We start from the raw sequence: 26,146 nt of genomic DNA on the forward strand, positions 1-26,146 counted from the left end.
ATTTAACAAACAAAACGAAAACTATTTCCTGCTCTGCATATATTCCAACATTTGATAACAAGAGGAAGATGATGAAAAATAATCAGGAGAATTAATTTTCCCCATTTACTAACATTTAAACAGAGGGAAGGTTAGGCCGGCGGAGGCAACTCAAATAATGAAGACGGGTTTTTTTCGCTAAAAAATCGTGAGTCTCCCGCCTGAATTGAGACGGTTGGCATGAATGACTGGATTGAAACATCATACGCTTCGCTCTCGAAGAACAACATTCCTGAAATAAACGAAGAGGCAGCATTTTCTTGATTCAGCACTCTAAAACCACCCCGCCAGAGTGAAGTCCAACAACCTTTATCACCACTAGCTGCTTGCTATACAAGTTGCGAGTGACTGCTAGCACCCTCGCTGTGCCTCGCGATGACTCAGCAAGGGCGGGCTCGAGCGGAGCCGGGTGCCATGTTTTTTTTTTATTTTTAAAGGAGGAAGCAGAAGCACGAAAGAAAAGTCCTCTGCAGGGAGCCACCATGTCGCAGTGCTGTCGCCCCTCAAGGTAATTAAAGCGCACTGTGGCCAGCCCGAAGCACCGCAGGTTTAGATAGCGTTACTGCCATCTATCAGCATGCGGCGTAAAGAAATCTCAGCCGCCGCCAGACACTGTGCTGCCGAAGCATAACTAACTTGAATGTGCTTATTTAAAGGGGTAAAAAAACAAGACTTTTAAATGAGGGCTTCATGTCATGTGAATGTCTTTGATTGAAAGGTAAAACTTAACTGAGGGATGATATCGGAAGGACAACCATTGCACACGGCTCAGGGCCAGAGAAGGTTCATATCAGGGGTACTCATAGTACGGCCCGCGGGCCGGTGGCGGCCCGGCAAGCCTTCCTTGGCGGCCCGCCGGACCTTGCAGACATGTACCAATTTAAAAAAAAAAAATCAATAGTTTTAGTAAACACCGGCGTTGATGCAGCCTGACTCGGAGAGGCTCTGCTCTAGGGGGGCTGGGAAATTCCAGCCATAGAGTGGAGCTGCAGGGGCCTCAGAAGAGGTGAAACAGAACAAAGCCTCATTAACGATTTAATGGTCTTTTAAAGACCTGTGTAGTGCTACGGCTGTGTGCGCGCCAGGCAAGCTGACTCATCCCGGGCTGCCACAGAGGAGGGGGGTGGAGGGGGGGGATTGTTGGACAATTACAGTGATCAGGACAAACCCCGTGACTGATTGAACCGAGCCACTTGGAGATCACTCTGCGCAGCCTCGAGTAGCATTTGTTTTATCGACACTGAAGGGATGAAAGTCTGAATCAGCCCAGCCTTATTTGGAATCTCTGCCCTCCGGATTACACCTGATCTCTGCTGCAGTGGTCCAGACAGCTCTCGTGCACCCTCTACATTAGGGAGTCACTAATAATGTGCTGCAGATTTTGGGAAGGCTGGGGAAGGTGGTTCGATGTGTGCAGCAAATAGCTCTTGCTTTTCGTGATATTTCTAATAGAATTAATACACCTTGCCTAGACAGAGATAGGGAGACAGAGATGGAGAGAGAGGGCGAGGGAGGGAGACACAGAGGGAGGGAGAGTCAGGGGAGGTTGAGGGAGTGAGAGAGTCAGGGGAGGGCGAGGGAGGGAGTGAGAGAGGGAGGGGGAGAGTCAGGGGAGGGTGAGACAGGGGAGGTTGAGGAAGGGAGAGTGAGGGCGAGAGAGGGAGAGTCAGGGAAGGGAGACAGAGGGAGAGCCAGGGGGGTGAGGGAGGTAGAGAGAGGGAGAGTCAGGGGAGGGAGAGAGAGGGAGAGTCAGGGGAGAGGGAGGGAGGGAGAGCCAGGGCAGGGAGAGGGAGAGTGAGAGTCAGGGGAGGGCGAGGGAGGGAGAGACAGAGGGAGGGAGTGTGAGGGGAGGGAGTGAGGGGAGGGAGGTAGGGAGAGTGAGAGTCAGGGGAGGGCGAGGGAGGGAGAGACAGAGGGAGGGAGTGTGAGGGGAGGGAGGAAGGGAGAGTGAGGGGAGGGAGGTAGAGAGAGGGAGAGTCAGGGGAGGGAGAGAGAGGGAGAGTCAGGGGAGAGGGAGGGAGAGCCAGGGCAGGGTGAGGGAGAGGGAGAGTGAGAGTCAGAGGAGGGCGAGGGAGGGAGAGACAGAGGGAGGGAGAGTGAGGGGAGGGCGAGGGAGGGAGAGACAGAGGGAGGGAGAGTGAGGGAAGGGCGAGGGAGGGAGAGACAGAGGGAGGGAGAGTGAGGGAAGGGCGAGGGAGGGAGAGTCAGGGGAGGGCGAGGGAGGGAGAGACAGAGGGAGGGAGAGTGAGGGGAGGGAGGTAGAGAGAGGGAGAGTCAGGGGAGGGAGAGAGAGGGCGAGTCAGGGGAGAGGGAGGGTGGGAGGGAGAGCCAGGGTGAGGGAGAGGGAGAGTGAGAGTCGGGGGAGGGCGAGGGAGAGAGGGAGAGAGGGTGAGTCAGGGGAAGGCGAGGGAGGGAAAGAGAGTCGGGGAGGGAGAGAGAGGGAGAGACAGGGGAGGGGAGGGAGGCAGAAGCATAAGGAGGGAGGGAGACAAAGGGAGGGAGGGAGGGAGAAAGAGGGTGAGAGGGAGAGAGAGAGGAAGACAGGGAGAGAGAGGGAGGGAGACAGTTAGAGAAAGGGAGGGAGACAGTTAGAGAAAGGGAGAGAAAGGGAGACAGAGGGAGGGAGACAAAGAAAGGGTGGGAGACCAAGAGAGGGAGGGATACAGAGAGAGGGAGGGAGACAGAGAGAGGGAGGGAGACAGAGAGAGGGAGGGAGATGGAGGGAGGGAGGGAGGAAGTGGGAGGGAGTGAGGGAGACAGAGAGAGAGGGAGAGAAAAAGAGAGGGAGGGAGAAATAGAGAGGGATGGAGAGAAAGAGAGGGAAAGAGACAGAGAGGGGAGGTAGAGAAAGAGAGAGGGAGGAAGACAGAGGGAGGGAGGGAGACAGAGATAGGGAGGGAGGGAGACAGAGAGAGGGAGGAAGACAGAGAGAGGGAAGGAGACAGAGAGAAGGAGGGAGACAGAGAGGGAGGGAGGGAGACAGAGAGAGTGAGGGAGACAGAGAGAGTGAGGGAGACAGAGAGAGTGAGGGAGACAGAGAGTGAGGGAGACAGAGTGAGGGAGACAGAGTGAGGGAGACAGAGTGAGGGAGACAGAGGGAGTGAGGGAGGCGAGAGAGGGAGGGACGGAGAGAGAGAGTGAGAGGGAGGTAGAGTAATAGAGAGAGGGAGGGAGGAAGAGAAAGAGAGAGAGGGAGGGAGACAGAGAGAGAGATATGTGTGTATGCTCGGTCTGGTGGCTCAGTGGACAAAGACATCCGCTGCCAGGGCCTGTGTTCAACCTCATGGTCACAGTTTTTTTTGTCTCTAGCCCCGCCCCCTCTCTCACTGACCACGCCCCCACCGGTGCGGCCCTTGGCCACAAACTACACTGTAAATTTGGCCCCTTAGAGAAAGTTTGTGAGTACCCATGGTTCATATGATGCTGGAGAAGGATGTGGTGCATTTTCAATTGTCATGTTGTGGAGAGAGACAGCCCTGGCTCCTCCGTGCACGTAGCGTTGCTTTGAGTCATTCTGCTTATTATCTCCACTTTAATCCCCGAACTGTCTTTTGTTTGTTTTAATAACCCGAACTCTTCTAAATGTGCTCCTGCCAGGGGACACCTCTGGTAGGAATGGGAGGGTGGCCGTGCAAGGTGTATCAAGGGCAGAAGCTAAGAGGACTTAGCCCCCCCCCCCCCCCTTCCTCCCGTCAGCTGCTGTTGCACGACTGACTGGACTGCAAGACTTCAGGTCCGTCTCATCTGAAGTGTTCCACTGTTCCTCCAAAGAGTATTTTACAGCTTGATAGGGCTGCTTTTATTTTGTTATTGCTTTATGTGCACCCTGTCACCCACTCCCACAGCTTAATTTACTCTCTTGCAAGGTAACGATCAGCAAGGGATAGATCAGACGCACAATAAAAACAAATCACAGCAGTGGTGTCCTGTACACTTTGGAACAGATTTATCAATACTTGCTGTTGGGGTGTTACCAAAAGTTGCTCAAAGTATTGATGTGCACATTACTTTCCAGTGGGAAACGTTTGCTCTGGAACGTAGCCCAGAAATAACCTAAAGCAGTGCTATGAGTTTCTTTACACGACTTTGCTTTAAGGTGGCATGCCACGGGTGGTACTTGGGTAGTCCTGAGCAACCACCTATCAATTTTGACACACTACCCTATCTACTAACATTTGCACAAAAGACTTTGCACAAAAAATGTACAATTTAAGGCAGTCGTTAAAGTTGGGAAATACAAATATTGTTCCCTCCAAACTTTTTGCACGTGTGCTGTACTGAACTGTACAGTATCATTTCAAAGTTTTAAACTATAAGGGTAGAACTTTGTCCTGAAAGGTTATCTTACCAGTAGGAAACATATGCTAGACTTCACACAATTATTACACTATAGTGGAAGGGTGTGTGCGTGGTACAAGATAACCGACAGTGCACCACTGCTAGGAGAGAGAGCAACAGCTCCATATCTTACCAAATAATGTACTGTCCTGCTTACTCCCTATCATGCGTTGCATGAGCAAATCTGCTCATTTGACTACAACAAATTCTGATGGACCTCAAGACTCATGTGTGCCTTTCTGCCAATACCACTCCTTCTAGTTGTCAGGACAGCTTGGGCCAAAGTCATCCAAGTGGTTCTGAACTGGTCACATAGAGCATAGTATCCAGAAGGCTTGGGTTTGAGCATCTATCCTCCGATCAAGCTGCCTTTCCTGGAGCCTCCGCTGTGGGGACAGTGACTCATGTCAAAGAGTCAAGTAACAGACACAGTAAATCACTGTCTAGCCCAGTTCTTGTTTTCAGTAAAAGCAAGAAGTTAAATAACATGACAACAAAATGAAATACTATACAATTAGATAAGCCTAGAGCTACAGGGTATGTGATCTCTCCTAAGGGCTCTTAGTTGAGCACTTCACTACTTATAGGGCCACATGCATCAAGCTATTTAGGAATCGCAAACGGTGCGATTCGGTAAAATCGGCCGTTTGCGATTCCTAAATACCTTTTTACTATGCATCAAGCATTTTTGGAAAAATCGCTATTTTTAGCGAATTCCAGAAATGCGATTGCTCTTAAGGAATCGCAAATTTGCAATTCCTTAAAAGCAATGCATGATTAATATTAAAATTGCGAATTCGCAATTAGGGGGGGGGCAGATTACCACGAGGGTGAACCTCGTGGTAATTTACGAAAAAGGCTTAAAATGCTCAAATTAGCATTTTAAACAATGTCATGTTACAGACACACACGTCCTTAGGACATGTGTGTGTGAAACATCCATTTTAAAATACACTTCAGGGGTGCAGGGGGGGGGGTCCTTTGGACCCCCCCCCCTGCACCCATGGAATGCATTAACATTTTGCGAATTCCAATTTGCGAATTCGCAATTCCCATTGATTCCTATGGGCCTTTTGGCCCATAGGAATCAATGGGAATTGTGAAATCGCAAATTGGAATTCGCATAATATTTGCGATTCGGTAAAAATTGCGATTTTTACCGAATCGCAAATTTTATGCAATTTTATTCATGCATCCTGTTTTGCGATTCCTTATTTGCGATTCTCTAAAAATCGCAAATTAGGAATCGCAAAAACGGACTTTGATGCATGTGGCCCATAGTTCCTTCGCCTACTCCAGGGTGACACCCCAATATCTAGGTATCTAGGGCGCATTCTTATAGATATGGACATTGGTAAAGACAGAGTACAGGTACCAATAAAATGAGAACTTTAACTGCATCGCTGCGGCGGTTATTTTCGCGCTACGTGGCTTTTTTCTAAAAGCCGCGTTAGATGACGAGCTCAGCTCGTCATCCGCACACGCCCCCCGTGGCTGATGACGAGCTCAGCTCGTCATCAGCATCGAAGGGGTTAAAGATACACTCTATGTTATGGCGTAGGATTGTGCGCTTTTCAGGATCTCACTGTTGGTGGCTTTGGTCTCATGTGACGCCATGTGGCAGCCTCACTCGGGCCACTGAGTTGATCAGCATAGCAGACCTCATTGGTGAGAGCTGACTTGCAGCAGGTGTGGCATCCAGGCTACGGGGCAGGTTTTTAGCTTCGGTAGCGATAGTTCTTGAATCATGGGTGGCAGCCCTGATCTTCACTTCACTGTCCACAGAGGTGATCAGCATGGAATGCTTGATTGATGTGTGCTGATCTTCGGCAGTTCTGGCCTCCCAAGTCATGGAGCAAGTCTTCCACTTTGATCGCAATTACAGCTGTTTGAAGGATATGCCACATGTAGGGCGGTAACAGCACCAGTGGTTTGGGCATCCTGCAGGGATGCTGTATGGCACGCTATTTAAGCTTTAGTTATTTCATGCAGTACATCACATTAGCTACATTCAGGGAGACCATATGATGCCTCACAACTCTGACCAGCACCAGCTTTGCTCCTGGAGGCAGTTGACTTCTTGGTGCTTGGCTTCTTGGTGCTTGGCTTCTTGGTGCTCCACTCCAGTAACACGGCCGGACTTCCCCTTCTCGACAGCCCCTCTTTCTGCGGGGCCAGGTACTCTTGTTCTCTCTCTGATCAGAGTAAGTGTTAGGTAGACCCACAGCTTCTCCAGCAAGTTGCAAAGACTTCAGGTTGACGTCCTTTCACTGCATTGAGACTGGCTGTCATGCGGACATGAACTTTGTTGTCACAGCACCTCCTTGGCCAAAAAGTACTTGAATCTAGAGCAAAGTGGGGTGGTTTGGTTCCCATGTTTATGATGATTTTCTAGCCAGGGGATGTGGAGACACTGTCTATGGAACAATTTGGAGTGGTTTCCTTTCAAAGTCATTTTCTTACTGTAGTGCCGACACAGCCTTTGTGCACAGTCATGGCTCCCACATCAGTTAGTGATAATGCTGGCTCCATGCAGGTGTATCCAAAACAAGGGCACTATAAACTGTGCGCCAGATTGTCTTCGGCTTTCCTGAAGTAGCAATTAGGGCCCTGCCTAAAACCTTATGTTCACCAATAACAACTTAAGCTGCTGACTCACTTCCTTCACCCCAACCATCAACTAAATGTCAGTACATAGGAAAATCTAAACAGAAATCACTTGCTAAAAAGGTCCTCTTAAAAGGACCGTCCTGTTTCCATCCTTCCTCATTTAAGTGTCTGGGCTGCCATCTTCCAGCCACAAGAGTGCTTGCAGTACACTGCCATTGCCTGGTGAAGCTGCACCCACCCTCCATCTCGTGGAGGGCAATCCAAAATTGACCCCATTAGTCCCTGCAGTCATACATCTCACATGGAATCTAGCTGCCACTGTGTGCACTTATCCACCATGCATTACTAATGTGGCAGATACATGGAATGTCAGCTCGGGAATCTCAGTGTTATATGGAAATGGACCGTTACATGAGTATGATCGGATGCTACACACACATAGGATGTTATCTCAAGGGTCTCAGTGTTACAAGGAAATGGCACTCTACATGTGTGTGGCCTGTAGGCCGCACTCCCCTCTGACAAAGGTATAAAATCTCTTCAGACCAATAAATTCCATAAAATTGGTATACTGCCATCACTAGTTCATATCATCAATCCAGGTCATTAGCATTAGTTTTATGTTAATTAAAGAGGGCACAGTTGGTGCCCATTTCCAGAGCCATGCAGTTCTGAACGGACTACTGTCAGCAGGCACCATGGGTCCAAAGCACATATCCGTAGAACCACGCAGCACTTAGCGGACTGTTCTCAGGGGACACCATAAGGCTTTTGCTCCAGCCAGAGAGCCATGAGCTCTGAACTGAGATCTGGCAGTGAGCATGATGACCATATTGCAACCTTCAGTTAAGTTGCCCAAATATCTGACATTGTGGGGTATGCAGGATGCACAAACGCTTATAGTCGGCTTAAGAGAAATGCTTTCCCATGACCATTTGAAGTGCATTTAACATGATGGTACATATATATGTATTATACTATATGATATTTAGTTTCTCTGCAGAGATCATATACTTTATTCTAACAATAATCAAATCAAAAATACACCTCCTAAAGCAAAGTAAGGTCACCTCAAAGCACCGAGAGTGGTGCAAGGGGCAGGAGAAATAGAAACGAGAGTAAGGAGGAGAGGGCCGGGAGACACAATAGAGCAATTGATGAAAGGGTCTTGAATGGAGTACAGTGGTCTTTCCTATAACAGAAGAAACAGTGTTCCGTGGTTAGCCCGCCCTATGCATTTGACTCACAGGTAGAAGGGAGGAAAAGGAGAAATAATAGGAAAGAGCAGATGTTAGAATGAAAGAGGAGTGGGAAAGATGTGTTTTTTGACAGTGAGAGGAATTGGGATAAGAGTTAGAAATTCAATTATCGTCCAAGAGATAATGAGGAAGACATAAAGAGTCACTGAAAGAAACTGGAGGCTGTCCACCCGCTCCACAATATTAGCATTGAGTGTCCACATGGTCCTCTCTCTATGACTTACATTTTCCTTTACGCCTCCAGCTGAAGAAGCGAGTGGGAGCTGGGCTGCTGTGAGAACATAGACGACTGGAAAGGAGAGATCAGTTATTTGGCAATGTTTTAGGATGATTAGGGAGAGAAAGTAATCTTAACAAAGTGACGCCATTTCAAATGGAAAATGTTAAGTGCAGGTGATTATTGTGTTAGAGTAGCTGCTTCTATATGAGAATATCCAGGATTCTGGCTCTAAATGGCAAATGCGATTGGGATTGCTGGGCCTCTTTCATGTCCATACTTCCCTGTATGTTGTACCAGGGTAGACGCTTGCATGTCTACAACCTTTTTGAAGAATTTTTTCTTATTTAGTTTAGCCCTAGCACTCTTGTTCAAAGCATGGTTTATACTTTTCCCATTAGTTCTGCAAGTATTTGTTACGCCTCTACAGGGATTCCCCTATGGTTGGTTAATTTGTATTGCTAAAGAATCCTAATAACATACGCTCCCTATACTATCAACATTTCAAAAGCTCAAATTGTACATGATTTGTTCTTCATGTGCTGCCAGCTGGTCTTTGACAGTGGCACTATTTTATATTATTTGCTACCAGCGTTCATGGGTTTGTTGCAAGTTTGGGTATCTGTTGTTGCTGTGTGGGCATTTAGGACACTGACACTTTGTGCTTGGTTTCTGTGCTTCCTGTTGTTTTCCTGCCAAAGTCTGTCCAAATGTGGGTTTGAGTTCAGGACTAATCATATCGCAATCAATAATATTTAATGAGAGCTAAAACTTCTTTTAAAAATGTTTCGTGGATTGTCGGATTTTGCTAGATTTTACACCTGTGCATTGATTGTGAATTTCGGATTGCCACACTGGGTCGGACAAAGTAAAAAAAAAAAACTATTGTGTTTAGTTTAAAAGTAGCAACTTGGGGGGGGCGTGGCTAGCGGCCGAGTGTGATGGCCGTAGCCTAAGTGAGCTCTGCTCGACCCGTGGCTCAATATCCCGATACAGCCTGAAGATCCGGGCAAATTAGAGCCGCGGCGGAGCGATCTAATGCCTGACACCGCCTGGGAGGTTCCGGTGGGAGATTTGCGGGGCCGTGGCCCCCGGGAGGTGATGAGCGGGCTCTTGTAGGGCAACGGGGTTGAACTGCACAAAATGGCGACGCCGGCGTGAGCACCGAGCTTGGGTGCGGCCAGCTCTACAGGAGACCCCTCCTCTCCCTCGGCTACTGATTTTCACTGGTCTGACTCCCTGGACGTGGGGAGGCGACATTGAGGGACGGCGGGGGACTGACCCCATTGTGGACTCCCGGACTCTTTAAGGTGCAGATGTGTTGGCCTGGGGAGCGGAATTAATTGAGGCCCCGGCATCAGGGCCTAGCGCTGGTTGGCACCGGGGGGAGCGCCGAGTGAGGGCGTGGCCGGACTGGTGTGGGCCCCCTCACCCCCCCTCTGACTTGAGGACCTCTTTCCGCCTGGACCCGTGGGCGCGGGGATGCCGCGGAGGGGGGCTGTGGATACCGGCCCCTTGCAGGAATTCTCTCCTGCTTTGTGGAGTCCAGAATTGTTGGCCAGGGGCGCGACACTACTTGCGGCCCCGGCTTCGGGGCCTGATGGTGCTCGGCGCCCGATGTTGTGGGGCTGAGGGGAATTGAGGCCGATAATGATGCAGCGGGGGGCCAGATTTGATGCGATTTGGTGCCGACCTTGATGCACGGGCCCCCCGACTCCTGCAGGGCCCTGGGCGGCCTACCGGTCCCTTGTGGCGCTGCCAGGTTGCTTCCCTGAGATACCGCTGCAGTCGCCTCCCCGGGCCGATGGCTCAGCGCTGAGTGGACTTCTGTGCACTTTATGGTTGTCGGCGGGGGTAGTGGGGCTGAGCTTTTGGGACCAGTGTGCCATGCTACAGCGGCCAGGGGGCAACTGATGTCCCCGCCTCCCCCCCCTACACACCGGACTAGTTTCAGCCCCCTCTCTTGATGGTGACATTCCTTGCGGGCGTTCTCCTACATTCCTGCCTGTGACGGAGTGTTGATCGGTGGGCCGGAGTAAGATTTGGCGGCTTGATCTGTGACGCCAGTGTGCGGGGTGCCGGTGTCCGCCCCCACGTGCTATCTGCGCATACCCTGACGTCGATTGCTACTGGTGAGTGCGACCCGGATCTGAAGTGCCGCAGGTTACCCGACGAATACAACAACGGCCTGCTAAAGGTAGCTATCGGCCCCACCAGGGGGTTGTAGACCTGGTGGACGACTCGGAGGGGCTGGGGCTATTATCATTGTACGTACCCCTGGCTTGCTCCCCATGACGACGAAGAAAATGGCGACGTGGGGCAGAGGTTCCAGGAGTACCAATCAGGCATAGTTGTCTAAATTTGCCTGGAACAAAGGAGGGGACAAAGGCGACTCGCCCAGAGCGGACAAAGAGGGCGCGGAAGTATCGCCCACCCTGGCCAAGGAACCAACGCTTCACGACGTCCTGGCGGCCATAGGGGGAATGCGTACATCAATGGACTCTGTTACAACTGAGGTCTCCCTGCTCCGTGCGGATTTCAAACAAATGAATGAAAAAGTGAAAGAGCTCAAGGTGGTGACGGCGGCGCTACAGGACACCTCTGAGTTGCAACGTCAAGTGTCCGGCCTGAAAAAGAAACAGACTCGCATGGCGTAACAACTGGATGATTATGAAGGGAGGGCCCGTCGGAACAATATACGAATCCTTGGGGTTCCGGATAAAACAGAAGGGCTTACTGTAGACCTCTTTGTGGAGGAGTTGATCACGAAACATCTGAAGCCTAAGGCGCTCTCCGCTTATTTCTCCATTGAGCGAGCTCACAGAGTGCCAGGCGGGCGACCCAAGCCTGGGGCTCCGCAGAGACCCCTGATTGCAAGAGTTTTTAATTTTAGAGATAGGGATAATATTTTGCAGGCTCCAGGGCGGGTCCCCCGCCCTGGATTGACAACTATGAGGTCTCCTTCTTTCCTGACTTTACGGCACGGGTCCAGGCACAAAGACGCTGCTTCCAGGCCGTTAAGCAGGAACTCCGCAGCAGGGAAATCAAGCATGCCATGCTCTTTCCGGCCAAATTGTGAGTGGAGTGGGACGGTAAACAGTGTTTTTTTGACTCTCCTGATGCAACTTGGGAATGGCTGGAGGGATGGACAAAGTTCGGCGACGCAAGAGGTACCCGCCGAAACAAGGCAGATCGGAGGAAAGGTGGGGAACCTGACATTCCGGCGACAGAGGCCGGGATGGAAACAAGTGGCTTGGACGAGCAGGAGTGAGCGGCATTCATGGCCACCTGTCGGACGGACCTATGATGACATTCACAAGTAACGGGCGGGGGGATGTATTGGGGGGAGGGGGGCTACCTGACGGGGGAGTGGAATTTGGGGGGTGCCTGAGCTCAATGTTCCGGTTATGTAACAGGTCAGATTTTGCGATTTTCGTAGACATGTTATGATGTTGTTCTAAAGGTTATGTCTTTAAATGGTAAGCGATATTCTGTTATAGATAATGCGATTGCCACGGGTTGGGGGGAATCGCTTCACCTCTACGTGTTTAGCATGGTTGGGGGAAGTAGAGGCAGTCTGCCATGTTGGGGGGTGGGCAGTTCGAGGTCCACAGGCAGGGGAGCAGGGTGGGGTTGGAGGGGGGATTCTGGGATACGGGAGATTGATGGTATTGACTGCTGTGACAATGTGCGAATTGTGCTTGCAGTGGCGGAGGGGGGGGCAGGGTTTGTTGGTTTTGTTTTTGTTTTTGGCTATGGGGTGCATTTCAAAGTTCTATATGCTAAGTTGCATGATACAGTGATGGGCTCCCAAGGATGTTTTGATTGTGATGGCAGACGAGGAATTGGGTGGCACAATAACAGATGTTAGCGCCCCGGTTATGACCCCGGTGTCTCCTATGACCTTGCTTACTTGGAACGTGCACGGGTTGGGGGATAAAATTAAGCGGGGATTGGTACTGCAATATCTACGCCGTACAGCCCCGGCACTTGTATTGCTTCAGGAGACGCATTTGGGGGCGCGGACTGTAGGGCTTTAGACCGCTGGGGATACACAATGGTAGTTCACTCTGAATTTTCCACTGGCTCTAGGGGGGGGATTTTGGTGTGCAAACGTTTTCCTTTGATTGTACAGCAGGTTTGGAAGGACACACAGGGGCAATTTGCAGCCATCTCCTGCTTGTGGGAGGGGAGGAAGTTCAATGTGGTGACAGTGTACATTCCACCAGCCCTTCATGCTGTTGCATTTCCCGCCCTTAGTGCTTTTTTGTTGACGTTGCCGGAGGGTGAGCTCATACTAGGGGGCGATTTCAATGCGGTTGTAGACGATGGGCTGGACCGCCATCCCTGCAGAACGCCGGGGTCGGGTAAGTCTTGACTGGCTGGTTTAACAGAGGCACTAGGCCTCACGGATGGGTGGAGATTTAAACATCCCAGGGAACGTGGGCACACTTTTTATTCGGGGGTACACAATAGTCTCTCTCGCATCGATTATTTCTTCCTCTCAGCTGATAGTCTACCCCATTTAACGGAGGCACTGATAGGCCCTAGAGGTATCTCCGATCATTCCCCGGTCTCCCTGACCTATTCCTCTTATTTTAAAGCCCGGAGGCGAATTTTCCCGATCTCCCCCGGCTATTTACAGATCCCGCAAATTAGAAAAGAGCTGGTCACGGTTACAAAATATTATTTCCAAGAAAATCTGGATTCGGTTCGCTCGCCAGGGGTCCTGTGGAAGGCGTATAAAACGGTGCTAAGGGGCCAAGCGATAGCTTCTATAACGGGTCATAAGCGAGCTGTGAACTCTGACCTCCGGGTGATCGAGGCTGACCTGGCTGTGCTACAGTCACGACACGAGGAAGACCCTACTGAGGTGGCTGCGCAGCAGTTGCACCTCAAACAGGCTGAATTCACTGAATATCAGCGGGCTCAGGTTCGACAGCGGCTCCTGCGCACGAAGCACACTATTTATGAAGTTGGGGGATAAGGCGGGGAAACTCCTGGCCTGGCTGGAAAGGAAGGACAAGGCCCAAAGGACGATAGCGCAGCTCCGCACCCCAGAAGGTGGGGTAGTCACCACTCCCGCGGACATCGTAGATATCTTAGCAGACTATTATGAGACGGTCTATACCCCCACCGCCCACATGTCAACAGAAGGTGCGCAGACTTTTATCAAGGATATACGAATGCCCTCACTGTCAGACTCCGAAGCCACAGTCTTGGAATCTGAATTCACGAAGGATGAGGTCCTGACTGCGATACATTCCTTGCAATCGGGTAAGGCCCTGGGAACGAACGGAGTCCCTATAGAATTTTACAAGCGAGTCTACGACCTCACGGCTCCGCATCTTTTGAAGATGTTTGTGGATAGCCTGAATAAGGGGGAATTGCCGCGGGACCAGCGGACAGCCACGATAATCACTATACCGAAACCCGGCAAGCCTCCGGACGAGTGCACATCTTATCGACCGATTTCATTGTTAAATGCGGAGGCGAAGGTATTTGCGAAAATGATAGCTAGTCGACTGACCCCGCACTTGGAGGCGCTTATCCACCCGTACCAATCCGGGTTTATGCCAAACAGGAACACCGCTCTAAATTTGAGATGAGTCCACGCGGTAATGGCACAGATACCTAGTCTTTCGGAACCGGCAGTGATTCTTTCATTGGATGTCCGAATGGCATTCAACATGGTCGAATGGTCTTATCTGTTCGCGGTTCTTCGACATCTGGGACATCTGGGCTTCGGCCCCAAGTTTTGTGCTTGGGTGAAGTTATTGTATACAAAACCCCTCGCGCATGTAGTGGCTAATGGCCATATCTCCAGGGACTTTCAACTTAAAAAAAAAAAAAAAAAAGTAGCAACTTGAGGTGTGCTGGTTATTTACTTTGAGCACACATATGGATCTGAGCAAAGGTTGAAAGTGTGCTGCTCAAAAGAAGCTGATGTATTCTAGATTAGTTGTGAAATGACCAAAGATGACTAAAGAGATTTAAAAAAAACCCTAGCACAGCACAGCAATAAAGTTGCTGCACTGTGTTATGCTAGGTCTGGGGGAGAGACTAGACAGCATTATATCTTCTAAGATTGGCACTGCTTCTCTCTGCCAAGTCCCACACACACACACATCTTGGCACAAAAAAACAAAGGCGTTCGTTAATGTGCTTGAATACAAAACCTTTATGCTAAGACATACTTTAAAACTTCAATCATTTTATGTGTGCTGTACAGTGCAGCACACATTCAAAATTTGAAACGTTTGGAGGAATAAAAAAAATTCTCCAAATTAATGCCTGCCTCAAGGAGGCATTGTTTTTTTTGGCTCAAAGCCCTGTCTACAAATTTTGGTACATAGGACTTTGAATAAAAAAAAGTTAGTGCTAGCATGGGAACACTTTTATGCCACCGTTGAGACACCCCCTTAAATTTAAGTAACGCTAAGTAGTGCAATTTACTTATGGGCACAGTTCCAGCTCAAAATAAGTTCTGCGCATCACTGGCGCAAAGTATTGATAAATCTGTCTCTTTATGTCTTCTGTGGAGGGTTATTTTTTGTCTCTGTGCTAATTTTCTTTGATGATCCACTTGATTCAGAGCTCTAATAGCCAGGGCATCCGCATATAATAGATTCGCGATCTGTCTTTTCCCCCCATTTTTGGCTAATGCGCTAAATATTGTGTAGTAAACTACTTCACGGAGAATACAGATAAGACATTTAAAAAAATATTTATTTAGGAAAGGTAAGCCATATTAGTAGATTTTAGGAGATAAACCCAGTGGCAGGTGGCATTTGAAGGCGTTGGAGGGGCCGGGTTGCGGAGGGGGGGGGCAAATAAAAAAAAAATGTAATTCACAATTACCTGTCTGCCACCCGCTTGCTGGCGCTGCCTCTCCTCAGTCCTCTTTCTGGCATCCAGGACAGGAACCTGGATGCACCCGGCTCCCAGCCCCCTGATAGCCAATCACAATGCTGCAATGCAACGTTGTGATTGGTCTGAGCACCGTGGATCGCCGCTCAGCTCGAGAATGGGAGGCTGGGCATGTTCTCCATGCAGGCTGCAATGATGCAAAGTGCGCATGAATGTTGGCTGGGCCCAGAGGACTGGCCAACATTCATGCACACTTTAGGGAATGTAAACCACTCCTCCCCTGCTCTGTCAGCTCAGCAGCCACACCCTGTCCAGCCCGCAAAGCAGCATAGTTACACTGCTTAAAAGCAGTGGGGCGACGCTACTCCTTAGCAGAGGAGCCGCCACTGCATAAACCAGTGGAGGTGGTTAAACCATATGAGTATTTGGGGATGAATTTCAATTTGAAACTAAGTTGCTCCCTACATAGGGAATAATGGGGATTCTTGGGCCCTTTAACCATCTGCAGGGCTTCTGAAATTTAAAAAGCTATGGTCCCCATGTACCGAGCGGAAGTACTATGCCTTAGCTCAGACCCTAATTGGGATAAATTGAAGGTAAATGTTTGAAAACGTATGTGATTACCGAAAGGGGGGCTTAGGCCAGGCTGTATGGATTGAAGCAGTTACCATCCTGGCATTACCTTGCCCCTAAATCATCATTAAAAAAAATAAAAAATGTATTGGTAGTATGCATGTGAGGATCAATGTACAATCGTTAACCATCTGTAAACAGTAGCTTGGCGCCATTCCCAGCTCATAAAACGCGAGCCATAGGAGGTGCCACAAAGGAATTGAAGTTACAATGTAACTTAAGCCATATTGCTTGTACAATTTTCCAAAACAAAACCAAACAAAAACCAACAAACTTCTATGCTATTTGACAGCCTCTGGCGGATGGGCGCCCCTCGCCTCTAAATCATCATTGAGTTTTGGCGGGAATCTCTTTTGTGGGGAAGATTTAAAATCACCTCTCTGTGCCAAAGATATTGAAATTAGGGACCTAATGAGGGCGAGAGAAGTGTGGAACATATTGGCAAACATGGCTCAAAAATTACATATTGTAGGCTATAAATCAGCATAGCCACCCCACCCCAGCTGTCGACGAGGAAGGAAACCTGTGAGAGGAATCCAGGATCAATAACTTCCGCTATTTATCGACAAAACCAGCTCCAATTTATATGTTGGAAACTTGACAGAAAAAAAGGTGGGTACCCGTATTTATCTTCGTCATTCAACCCCCACCTGTGCTCGCTGCTGGTAAAATATCGTGTGGCTTTAAACTTGCTGCTTTTAAACGAGGAACAATATTCGTGCTTTCCTGCAGGACAGAAATGTAAATGTGGCCTAAGGTTCAAACGTTTTAATATGCACTTATTAGTTGACGGTTTCTATTTTCTAAGAAATAGAAGGTGGATTTCAAAACCAATCTTTTTTAAAGTATAACATTCAGCAACGTAGCAAGGCGATTTCACTCATTTTGAATATCAAATCATTTCTTGTTGCATGCTCGGTGGGAAGCTAGGTTTTTAAAGGTTATTTTTGGCTAGATGCGCGAGTTCTTTTTGATCAGCTTGTTTTAAGTACTGTTTTGGCTTATAGTATTTATTGTTTTTAATAGACCAAGGTCTAAATAATCTTTTTATTTTACTATCTGTGTGATAATGCTCTTCTTTTTTGTCTGCAGTGGAGCAGCACCTGGCTGTGGAGCTCAAGGCTCGGAGATATACAACGATGTCAAGGTAAGAGGCCTGACTGCAGATGGTCAGTGGAATGCATGCATGTTATTTCAACCCATAGTGAAGCTTTGGAGAAAACTTACTTTACATTTACGAAAAGTATGTTCGATAAAATGAGTCCAGGTCAGGTTTATGAAGAAAATAAGTATGATTGCGCCTGCTATTTTCTTAAAGTGTTCTTTTTTTAGTTTCTCGAAAATCCTAAAGTGTATGCACAGATAAATGATTTTCAAGCAAGTGCAATGTTTAGTTTAACATTAGCACTACCGATTGTCAGAGAGACCAACATCGCACCCAACAGCTGTCTCGCCGCTGCTGGAGCAAAGTCACAAAAGATCAGCTTATTACCACCCTCTCCAAGAACCCACCCACTGACCCCACCAACCCAGACGCTGCAGCCTGCAACCTCAGACAGTGGATCAACGACTGTGCCAACACCCTCGCCCCACTGAAGAAACCCTCCAACAACCACGCCAGCAAGAGAGCCACCTGGTTCCCCGACGAGCTCCTGGCCTCCAAGCGCGCATGCCGGAAACTAGAGAAGAAATGGCTCCACGAACGCACACAAGACAACCACGCAGCCCTCAAGGACGCCACCCGCAGACACCACCACCTCATCAGAGCAGCCAAGAGATCCTCCTTCAAAGACCGCCTGGATAACAACGCACACGACAGTAAAGAGCTCTTTACTGTCATTGTAAAAGAACTCTCCAACCCCAGCGCCAACACCAACGACATCCCGCCCTCACAGGAACTGTGTGACTCACTGGCCATCTTCTTCCACCGCAAGATCGCCGACATCCAAAGCTTCAACACCACAACTCACCCGACCACGCCAGACTCCACCCCTCTCCCGAACACCAACAGCACCAACCGCCTGACCTCCTGGTCCAACGTCAGCGACGTCGAGACACGCAAGGTCATGAACTCCATCCACTCAGGATCACCGACAGACCCGTGCCCACACCACATATTTAACAAGGCAGACGCAGCCATCGCACCCCAACTACGGAAGATCATCAATATCTCCTTCGAAACAGCGACATTCCCGGAAAGCTGGAAGCACGCCGAAATCAACGCCCTCCTCAAAAAGCCCAAGGACTTCAAGAATTTCCGGCCCATCTCCCTGCTCCCGTTCCCAGCGAAGGTCATCGAGAAAATCGTCAACATGCAACTGACCCGCCACCTCGAAGACAGCAACATCCTGGACCCGTCCCAATCCGGTTTCAGATGAAACCACAGCACCGAGACAGCCGTCATCGCCGCGACAGATGACATCAGGTGCCAATTAGACAACAGCGAAACATCTGCCCTCATCCTCCTGGACCTCTCGGCCGCCTTCGACACAGTCTGCCATCGCACTCTAAAAACACACCTCCAAGAAGCCGGTATCCAAGAGAAGGCCCTCGACTGGACCACATCCTTCCTCTCCGACAGATCCCAGAGCGTCCGCCTCCCACCTTTCCGTTCCGAAGCCACCGACATCATCTGCGGCGTCCCCCAGGGCTCCTCCCTCAGCCAGACGCTGTTCAACATCTACATGGCCCCCCTCGCACAAGTGGCCCGCCACCACAACCTCAACATCATCTCCTGCGCTGACGACACTCCGCTCATCCTTTCCCTCACCAAGGACCCACGCACCGCCAAAACCAACATTCACGACGGAATGAAGGCCATCGCCGACTGGATGAGGAGTAGCCGTCTGAAACTTAACTCGGACAAGACGAGGTCCTCATCCTCTGACCCAACCCCTCAGCCTGGGACGATTCCTGCTGGCCAACCACTCTGGGGACAGCACCGACATCCCCCGACCACGCAGGCAATCTTGGATTCATCCTCGACTCCTCCCTCTCCATGTCCTCTTGCTACAACACCCTCTGCATGCCCTGCAGGATCTACAAGTGGATCCCGACCGAAACAAGAAGAACGGTGACGCAGGCCCTCGTCAGCAGCAGGCTGGACTATGGCAATGCACTCTATGCCGGAATCCCAGCCAAACACCTACGACGACCACAGCGCATCCAAAATGCCTCCGCTTGACTGATCATCAACGTCCCCCGCCGCAGCCACATCACCCCCCACCTGAGAAACCTACACTGGCTCCCCGTCGACAAGAGGATCACCTTCAAACTCCTCACCCACGCACACAAAGCACTCCACAACGCCGGACCAGCCTACCTGAACAGCAGACTCAGGTTCCACACCCCTCGCCCCCAGCTCCGCTCCGCCAGCCTCGCCCTCGCCGCTCACCGCCAAGGCCTGGAACACCCTTCCTACCCACCTACGGCAGACCGAAGACCTACTCGCCTTCAGAAGGCTCCTCAAGACCTGGCTCTTCGAACAGTAGCAAAGCTTCCGCCCCCCCCCCCTTGAGACCCTCACGGGTAAATAGCTCGTTCAACAAATAGATTGATTGATTGATTGATTGATTGATAGGGCAGTGTTTTGCATTGTCATTGTTTGCGCCCTGCTCACCCTCTAAATGTTGCGGAAGTAATGACACTGCGCCTCATTATTGTGAATGCGCTACTCCCAGGGCAGCTGCAACCTCGCGCTGGCCTGGTGGTAGTCAAACCCACCTGTACATTTAAAGGGGGTTAGAGATCATTTCAGGCGGGTGCAGTTGGTGCCTGCACCCGCTTGCAAAGGGATGTCTGGAGGGGTCCATAGGACACCCTTTCTACCTTCCTGAGGGCTGCTCTCAGGGGCGCACTCACAGTTCGCCACCTAGAAGGTAAATTCACGCATCCAATTGTATGTGGTCTGACTAATTTGAATCAAAAGATTTTTTTTATCACTCCATACGTGGATGCCCTATGCAAGTTGATTCTAAAAACTAATTTACTATGGCTCATGACATCGACCACTCTGTTTCCCAATTAATACCTACTTACAAAGGTCATAGTTCTTCTAGTAGAATTTATTTATTTATGAAATATCTAGAGGTTTTAGTCTCCTGTATGTAGAGTTCAAAGTAATCTCCCATTGTCTGAGTGACACCTAGAAGGTGGGGAACTGCAACTCTGAGAGCTTCTTTGCCTTGAGCCCCTGTCTGTATTATATAAGGAAAAACAACGGTTCCTGTGGATTGATAAGATACCTTTGTAATAAAGGAGGCAAAATTGCAATATTTTAGAGGGCACTTCTATGACAGAGGACGAAAGAAACACTAACACAAGAGAATTCATGTAACATTTTGATACATCTTTGGACCAGGATGGTAAAACTGCTTCAATTCATACAGCCTGGCCTAAGCCCCCTTTCAGTTTCACAAGACTGCCCAGTTACATCCTCAGATGTCCCTTCATCGTTAGTCCTGAAGAGACCCCACACTGACTATAGAGTCGAAACGCCGTCGACACACAGAAGAAGCAAACCATTACACAGCATATGCCATTGCATATTGCTGCTGTCTACATAGAGATTATTATTTTCAAATTATGTTTATATTGCTAAATTTTCAGACCAAAAGCAATATAAACATAATTTGAAAATCAAAAAAACATTAGTGCAATGTGTCCCAAGTGAGAACGGGAACCCAAAGTTAAGGGACAGTGTGAATTTCTATATACAAGGTTTCCACAATTTTTTAAGTCGACCATTAACAAAAATAATCTCTATGTAGACAGCAGCAATATGCAATGACATGTGCTGTGTAATGGTTCGCTTCTTCTGTGTGTCGACGGCATTTCGACTCTATAGTCAGTGTAGGGTCTCTTCAGGACTAACGATGAAGGGACATCTGAGGATGTAACTGGGCAGTCTCGTGAAACTGAACGGGGGCTTAGGCCAGACTGTATGAATTTAAGCAGTTTTACCATCCTGGAATTACCTTGCCCCACTGTCCCTTAACTTTGGGTTCCCGTTCTCACTTGGGACGCAATGCACTAATGTATTTTGTTTTTCAAATTATGTTTATATTGCTTTTGGTCCAAAAATGTATGAAAATGTTACATGAATTCTCCTGTGTTAGTGTTTCTTTCGCCCTCTGTCATTGAGTTACCCTCTAAAATATTGCAATTTTGCCTCCTTTATTACAAACAAAGGTATCTTATCAATCCACAGGAACCGTTGTTTTTCCTTGTATAACTATTACCCAGGTTCCATAGTGAGTAGGGTTCCCCTGTTTTCCTTTCATGTCTGTAATATGGCACGGACGCAGAGGCAAAGGAATTCCCTTATTTGCATAGGGCACACCCCCTTGCAAATGAGGGAATGCCCCCTGATGGTAGCGCAGGCCATTTATTTATGCCTGCACTATCAGTATTGCTGAATGGGACACACAAGCGTCTGCGCCCCCTCTGTATTCCGAAAGTTCGCCGGGGTCGCGCAAAGCGGCATAAACGGGCAATGTGCCCCTGCGGAACGTATTGTAATATGTCTCATGGTAGGAGAAGTATTTGATTGCTCAATTACCAGATGGGACAATCCCTTTCAATACACCCTGCAAAAAACGTGGAAGTTTCAGTCACTATGCCACCTTAAATGTACCTAACTCAAACTTATTTTGGTGTAACTGTGGGTGCGAATTTACGTTATGAATACAATGGAAATGCTTGTTTATATCTATATAGTTTAAACTTTTTTGGTGTTCGCCACATGTCTTTAGTCCACTATGCCCCATGGTACATCTATTTTTGTTGCATCTTTACTATAGATGGAAATGAGGAAAGCCTACCCAACTGACAGATTTCCCGTTTCTTAAGTAGGGTACGTGTTCAGCAAAAAGTCCTCATTCATTTAGTTTGTTGGAAAAAGTGTTGTGTAGCGGGCTTCTCCTGTATAATTCCCTTTAAACATCAGCAGTTTATAGTGTATGGTCGTTCTTCTATTTTATCAAAGAGCTTTTGCATGGTATTCTAAGATTGGACATACTGACAACTATCTGTGGCAAGAAATCTCCTGAGTTCCTTTCAGGCCTACATGTACTAAGGGTTGGGTGTACACTGTTGTGGTGCTGCACAGTTTTGTGCTGCTCCTGCAGGTTTATAACGGTAAGTAAATCAAACTTAGATGGTATCACAGGCTTGATTGACTTGGGAATTGCAAAACAGATGCTGGTGCTGACGTACTGGGGGAAAGCACTTATGGGATGGACTCCCATGATCTATGAATCCAATACCTTTCCTCCACCCTATAAAGGTGGAAGGAAGGCGACCCCAGGGGTCTTAAAATTCTATATTGGAAAATTGCAGGAACGAGATCAAAGATATCTAATGCCGACTGGTCGAACACCATTTTAAATTGATGTAGTTTGCTGTCAGGAAACGTGGATGCTTGAAAATGTTTGCATTGATGGGTTTATGTCATAATGCAACCCCTCGGTACAGTCCTCAGCAGGGCGAGGAAATGACTTATTGGCAGTGTTTATTTGACGGGAACCAGTGTAAAGGTGTAAGTTATTAACAGTACTCCGTTGTACCAAATGCTGCACGTTGTATGGTCCTAGTCATTTTAATTTTATTAAAGTTAATTATTATTATTATACTTTCGATGATAGACACACACATGAGGATTTTGTAACTAAGTTTGTGGAGAAATTTAGCTCGCAAATATTTATTATATAGGCTGGGGATTTTAATATTGCATCATGTAAATTCATGCATCCAAGTGTATGTGATCTGACTAATTTGAATCAAAATATTTTTTTTTACAATTTTAACCACTCCATACGTGGATGCCCTATACTAGCTTGTTAGAAGGAGGTTCTGACCATCTGAGCCACCCAGATTTTTCGCTAAGTGAACACCTAATTGTTGAGCTTTTACTGTGGGAGAGCCTCGTAAGTTGGGACTCACCCACAGTGAACTCATGATGAAAGAGACTTCATGTGGATTTTACCGGTGTCCCCCTGGTGAGAATTGTCCACTGCGCTGCAACCGGAGTAAGGTGCACCAGTCTGGTTACATGTAGGCACGTGTGTACATGTGGGTGCACGTGTGTGGGGGCTGCGCATGGAAGATTCCTGGCGTACACAGCCCAGGAGCAGTTACAGATTGAATGGTGTGACAGGAATTATGCAGTGCTGGGTGGTGACATGGAATAGGCTTTATACAATGGGAAGAGACATGTAAGGGAAAGTCAGTGTGCTTTACTGTTTTCACTGAAGGACCACTCCATTATTCTCCTATGAGGATGGGGATCGCATGGGATAGTTTTAATTCCCTAGGGCCTACAAATTCCAGACCCGCACTAAAGTCCACTATAATATAGGTGAGAAGAAGTATTCTGTTGAGTTCAAAACCATTGATGTACTGCTAATGGGCCATCCAGAAATTGTGTATCCCTCGGACTCCGCTCATAACCCAGAGCCTGACTGAGGCTGACCCTGCCAGGCTGGATAAATGACCTTCCTCCCCAAGCTGTAGCGTCAGAGGCCTAGCCCTTCACGACAAGCATTCCAAGGGTGAAGGTCTCTTCTCCAAAAGGGAGAGAAGATCGGTGGAGCTTCACAGTTATCCATCAGTTGCTGTCACCTGGTGCTAGGCACCAAGCTGCTCTGGAGAGAAGGCAGCAAGGGGGTAGGGTCTTTAAGAGACCATGTGGCATGAGACCCCTGGATGACGCCATTTTGAACTAACCCAGAGGCCTGGGCAGGAAGGAGGGAGCAGGGAAAAAGAGGTGAGGTGTTGCTGTTTGATAGGGCAAGTAGAGACTTCCTGCAAGCCCCTCCAAATTCTTTTTAGAGAGCTTGCACAGGAAGAGGAGCTCTCTCTGTGGTGTGGTCTGCTGAGCCTGGCACCATGGACAGCTGGAAGGAAGAACCTCCAGACTGGCCCAGGACCCTGACTTGTCCCACAAGGGGAGACCTGGACCAGGAAGCAGAAGCCTGGGCCTATGCGCAAAGAGAAGAGAGGCCCAGGAGGAGAGCCAGACGATAGGCTGGCGCAGGGAGCCAGTGACGACCGCTCCTGGCTGAATTCACCCTCCTTGAGACCAGGAGTCAAGTCAAGTCAAGTCAGACAATTTATATAGCGCGCTACATACCCAGAGGGTCTCAAGGCGCTTGAGGAAGGGTGGGGAATTATTGGTCGAATATCCAAGTTTTAAGTTGCTTTCTGAATGCTGGATGGTTTTGAGTGAGGCGAAGGTGAGTGGGAAGTGAGTTCCAGGTTTTAGCTGCCAGGTAGGAGAAGGATCTTCCTCCCATGGTGGTTTTGTTGATGCGAGGTACAACAGCAAGGGCTTGGTTGGAGGAGCGTAGGTGGCGGGAGGGGGTGTAGAAGGAAAGTCGTGTGTTGAGGCATTCGGGTCCAAGTTCGTAAAGTGCTTTGTGAGCGTGGGTTAGGAGGCGGAATGTTATCCTCTTATTGACGGGGAGCCACTGGAGGTTTTTCAGGTGACCAGAAATGTGGTCTTTACGCGGGATGTCTAGTATGAGTCTGGCTGATGCGTTCTGGATGCGTTGGAGTTTTTTCTGATTTTTTGCGGTAGTACCGGCGTAAAGGGTGTTTCCGTAGTCCAGGCGGCTCGTGACCAGTGCGTGGGTGACCGTTTTTCTAGTTTCGGTGGGAATCCAGCGAAAAGTTTTTTTGAGCATGCGAAGAATGTTGAAGCAAGATGATGAAACGGCGTTGACTTGTCTGTTCATCGAGAGTGAGGAGTCCAGGATGACGCCCAGGTTTCGTGCGTGGTCCGTCGGGATGGGTGCTTTTCCGAGGGCCTCTGGCCACCAAGAGTCATCCCAGGCGGAGGGGGAGGTACCTAAGATAAGGACTTCTGTTTTGTCTGAGTTCAGTTTCAGACGGCTGTGTTTCATCCACTCGGCTACTTCTTTCATTCCTTCATGTAAGTTGGTTTTGGCGGTGTTCGGGTCTTTGGTGAGTGAGAGGATCAGTTGGGTGTCATCAGCGTAGGAGATGATGTTGAGGTTGTGTTGGCGTGCGATGGTCGCGAGGGGGCTCATGTATACGTTGAAGAGGGTGGGGCTGAGTGAAGATCCTTGTGGCACGCCGCAAATGACTTCAGTGGCCTCTGCTTTGAATGGTGGAAGGCGGACTCTCTGAGTTCTTCCGGTAAGGAACGAGGAGATCCATTCCAGTGCTTTTCATTGGATTCCGATGTTTCTGAGGCGTTGTAGTAGGGTGCTATGACAGACTGTGTCGAAGGCTGCGGAGAGGTCAAGGAGGATGAGGGCGACTGTGTCTCCATTGTCCAGTAGATTACGAATGTCGTCTGTAGCTGCGATGAGTGCGGTCTCAGTGCTGTGTTTTGCTCGGAATCCGGACTGTGAGGAGTCGAGGGATTTGTTGGTTTCGAGAAAGGCGGCGAGCTGGTTGTTGATAGCTTTCTCGATGACTTTGGCCGGGAAAGGAAGGAGCGAGATGGGGCGGTAGTTTTTGAGTTCGGTGGGGTCAGCTGTGGGTTTTTTCAGAAGGGCGCTGAGTTCGGCGTGTTTCCAGATTTCCGGGAAGGTGGCGGAGTTGAGGGAGCAGTTGATGACGTCTCGGAGGTGTGGTGCAATGATGGAGTCTGCTTTGTTGAAGATGTGGTGGGGGCATGGGTCTGTGGGGGATCCTGAGTGGACGGAGTGGCTGGGGCATGCCACCAGGAGCAAGAAAAGGCCAGAATGAGGAAGATCGATCCCTTGGGGGCTGAGATATGCCCCCCAGAAGGTAGGCAACCTTTGACCTCTGAGAAAACCAATAACGAAGCACGTGCGGCTCTGCCGCCGATCTTAAATATGCCCCCGGCGTGGGTCAGGTCCTGGGGGCTGCCCCCTCAAGAAGTTAAGTCGGGGAGCGCCGTTGCGCTCCCTGTGAAAATGCCCTAGCGGGTTGCCAAGAGCCCACCCTGGCCCGAGGAAGAGAAAGTCGGGGAGCGCCATTGCGCTCCCCGTGGAGATGCCCAGGTGGTACCAGGAGCCAACCCTGGCACCCAAAGAAGCGGAAGCCGGGGAGCGCGAAGTGAGCTCCCGGGACACCCAACTCCAGGCCCCGTTGGCTGCGGAATGGAGGGGTGAGTGCCGTCGCACTCCCCCGATTGGGATAAGCTGAAGCTGGGAGCACCGTCGGGCTCTCTGTGAAGATCTCCGAG

General features: G+C 49.3%; 1 protein-coding gene across 1 annotated transcript in view; it reads left to right on the forward strand.

Moving 5' to 3' along the window:
- Positions 1–407: 407 nt before the first annotated feature.
- AS3MT (arsenite methyltransferase) overlaps positions 408–26,146 on the forward strand; it is a 230,273-nt gene continuing 204,534 nt past the window's right edge. Inside the window, exons 1-2 of the mRNA XM_086922705.1 lie at positions 408–547; positions 17,059–17,113. Coding sequence (XP_086778831.1) covers positions 522–547; positions 17,059–17,113 — 81 coding nt within the window. The 5' untranslated portion in view covers positions 408–521. The remainder of the gene's footprint in view (positions 548–17,058; positions 17,114–26,146) is intronic.

This window comes from Lissotriton vulgaris, chromosome 5, assembly GCF_964263255.1.
Source record: "Lissotriton vulgaris chromosome 5, aLisVul1.2, whole genome shotgun sequence".
Classification (NCBI taxonomy): domain Eukaryota; kingdom Metazoa; phylum Chordata; class Amphibia; order Caudata; family Salamandridae; genus Lissotriton; species Lissotriton vulgaris.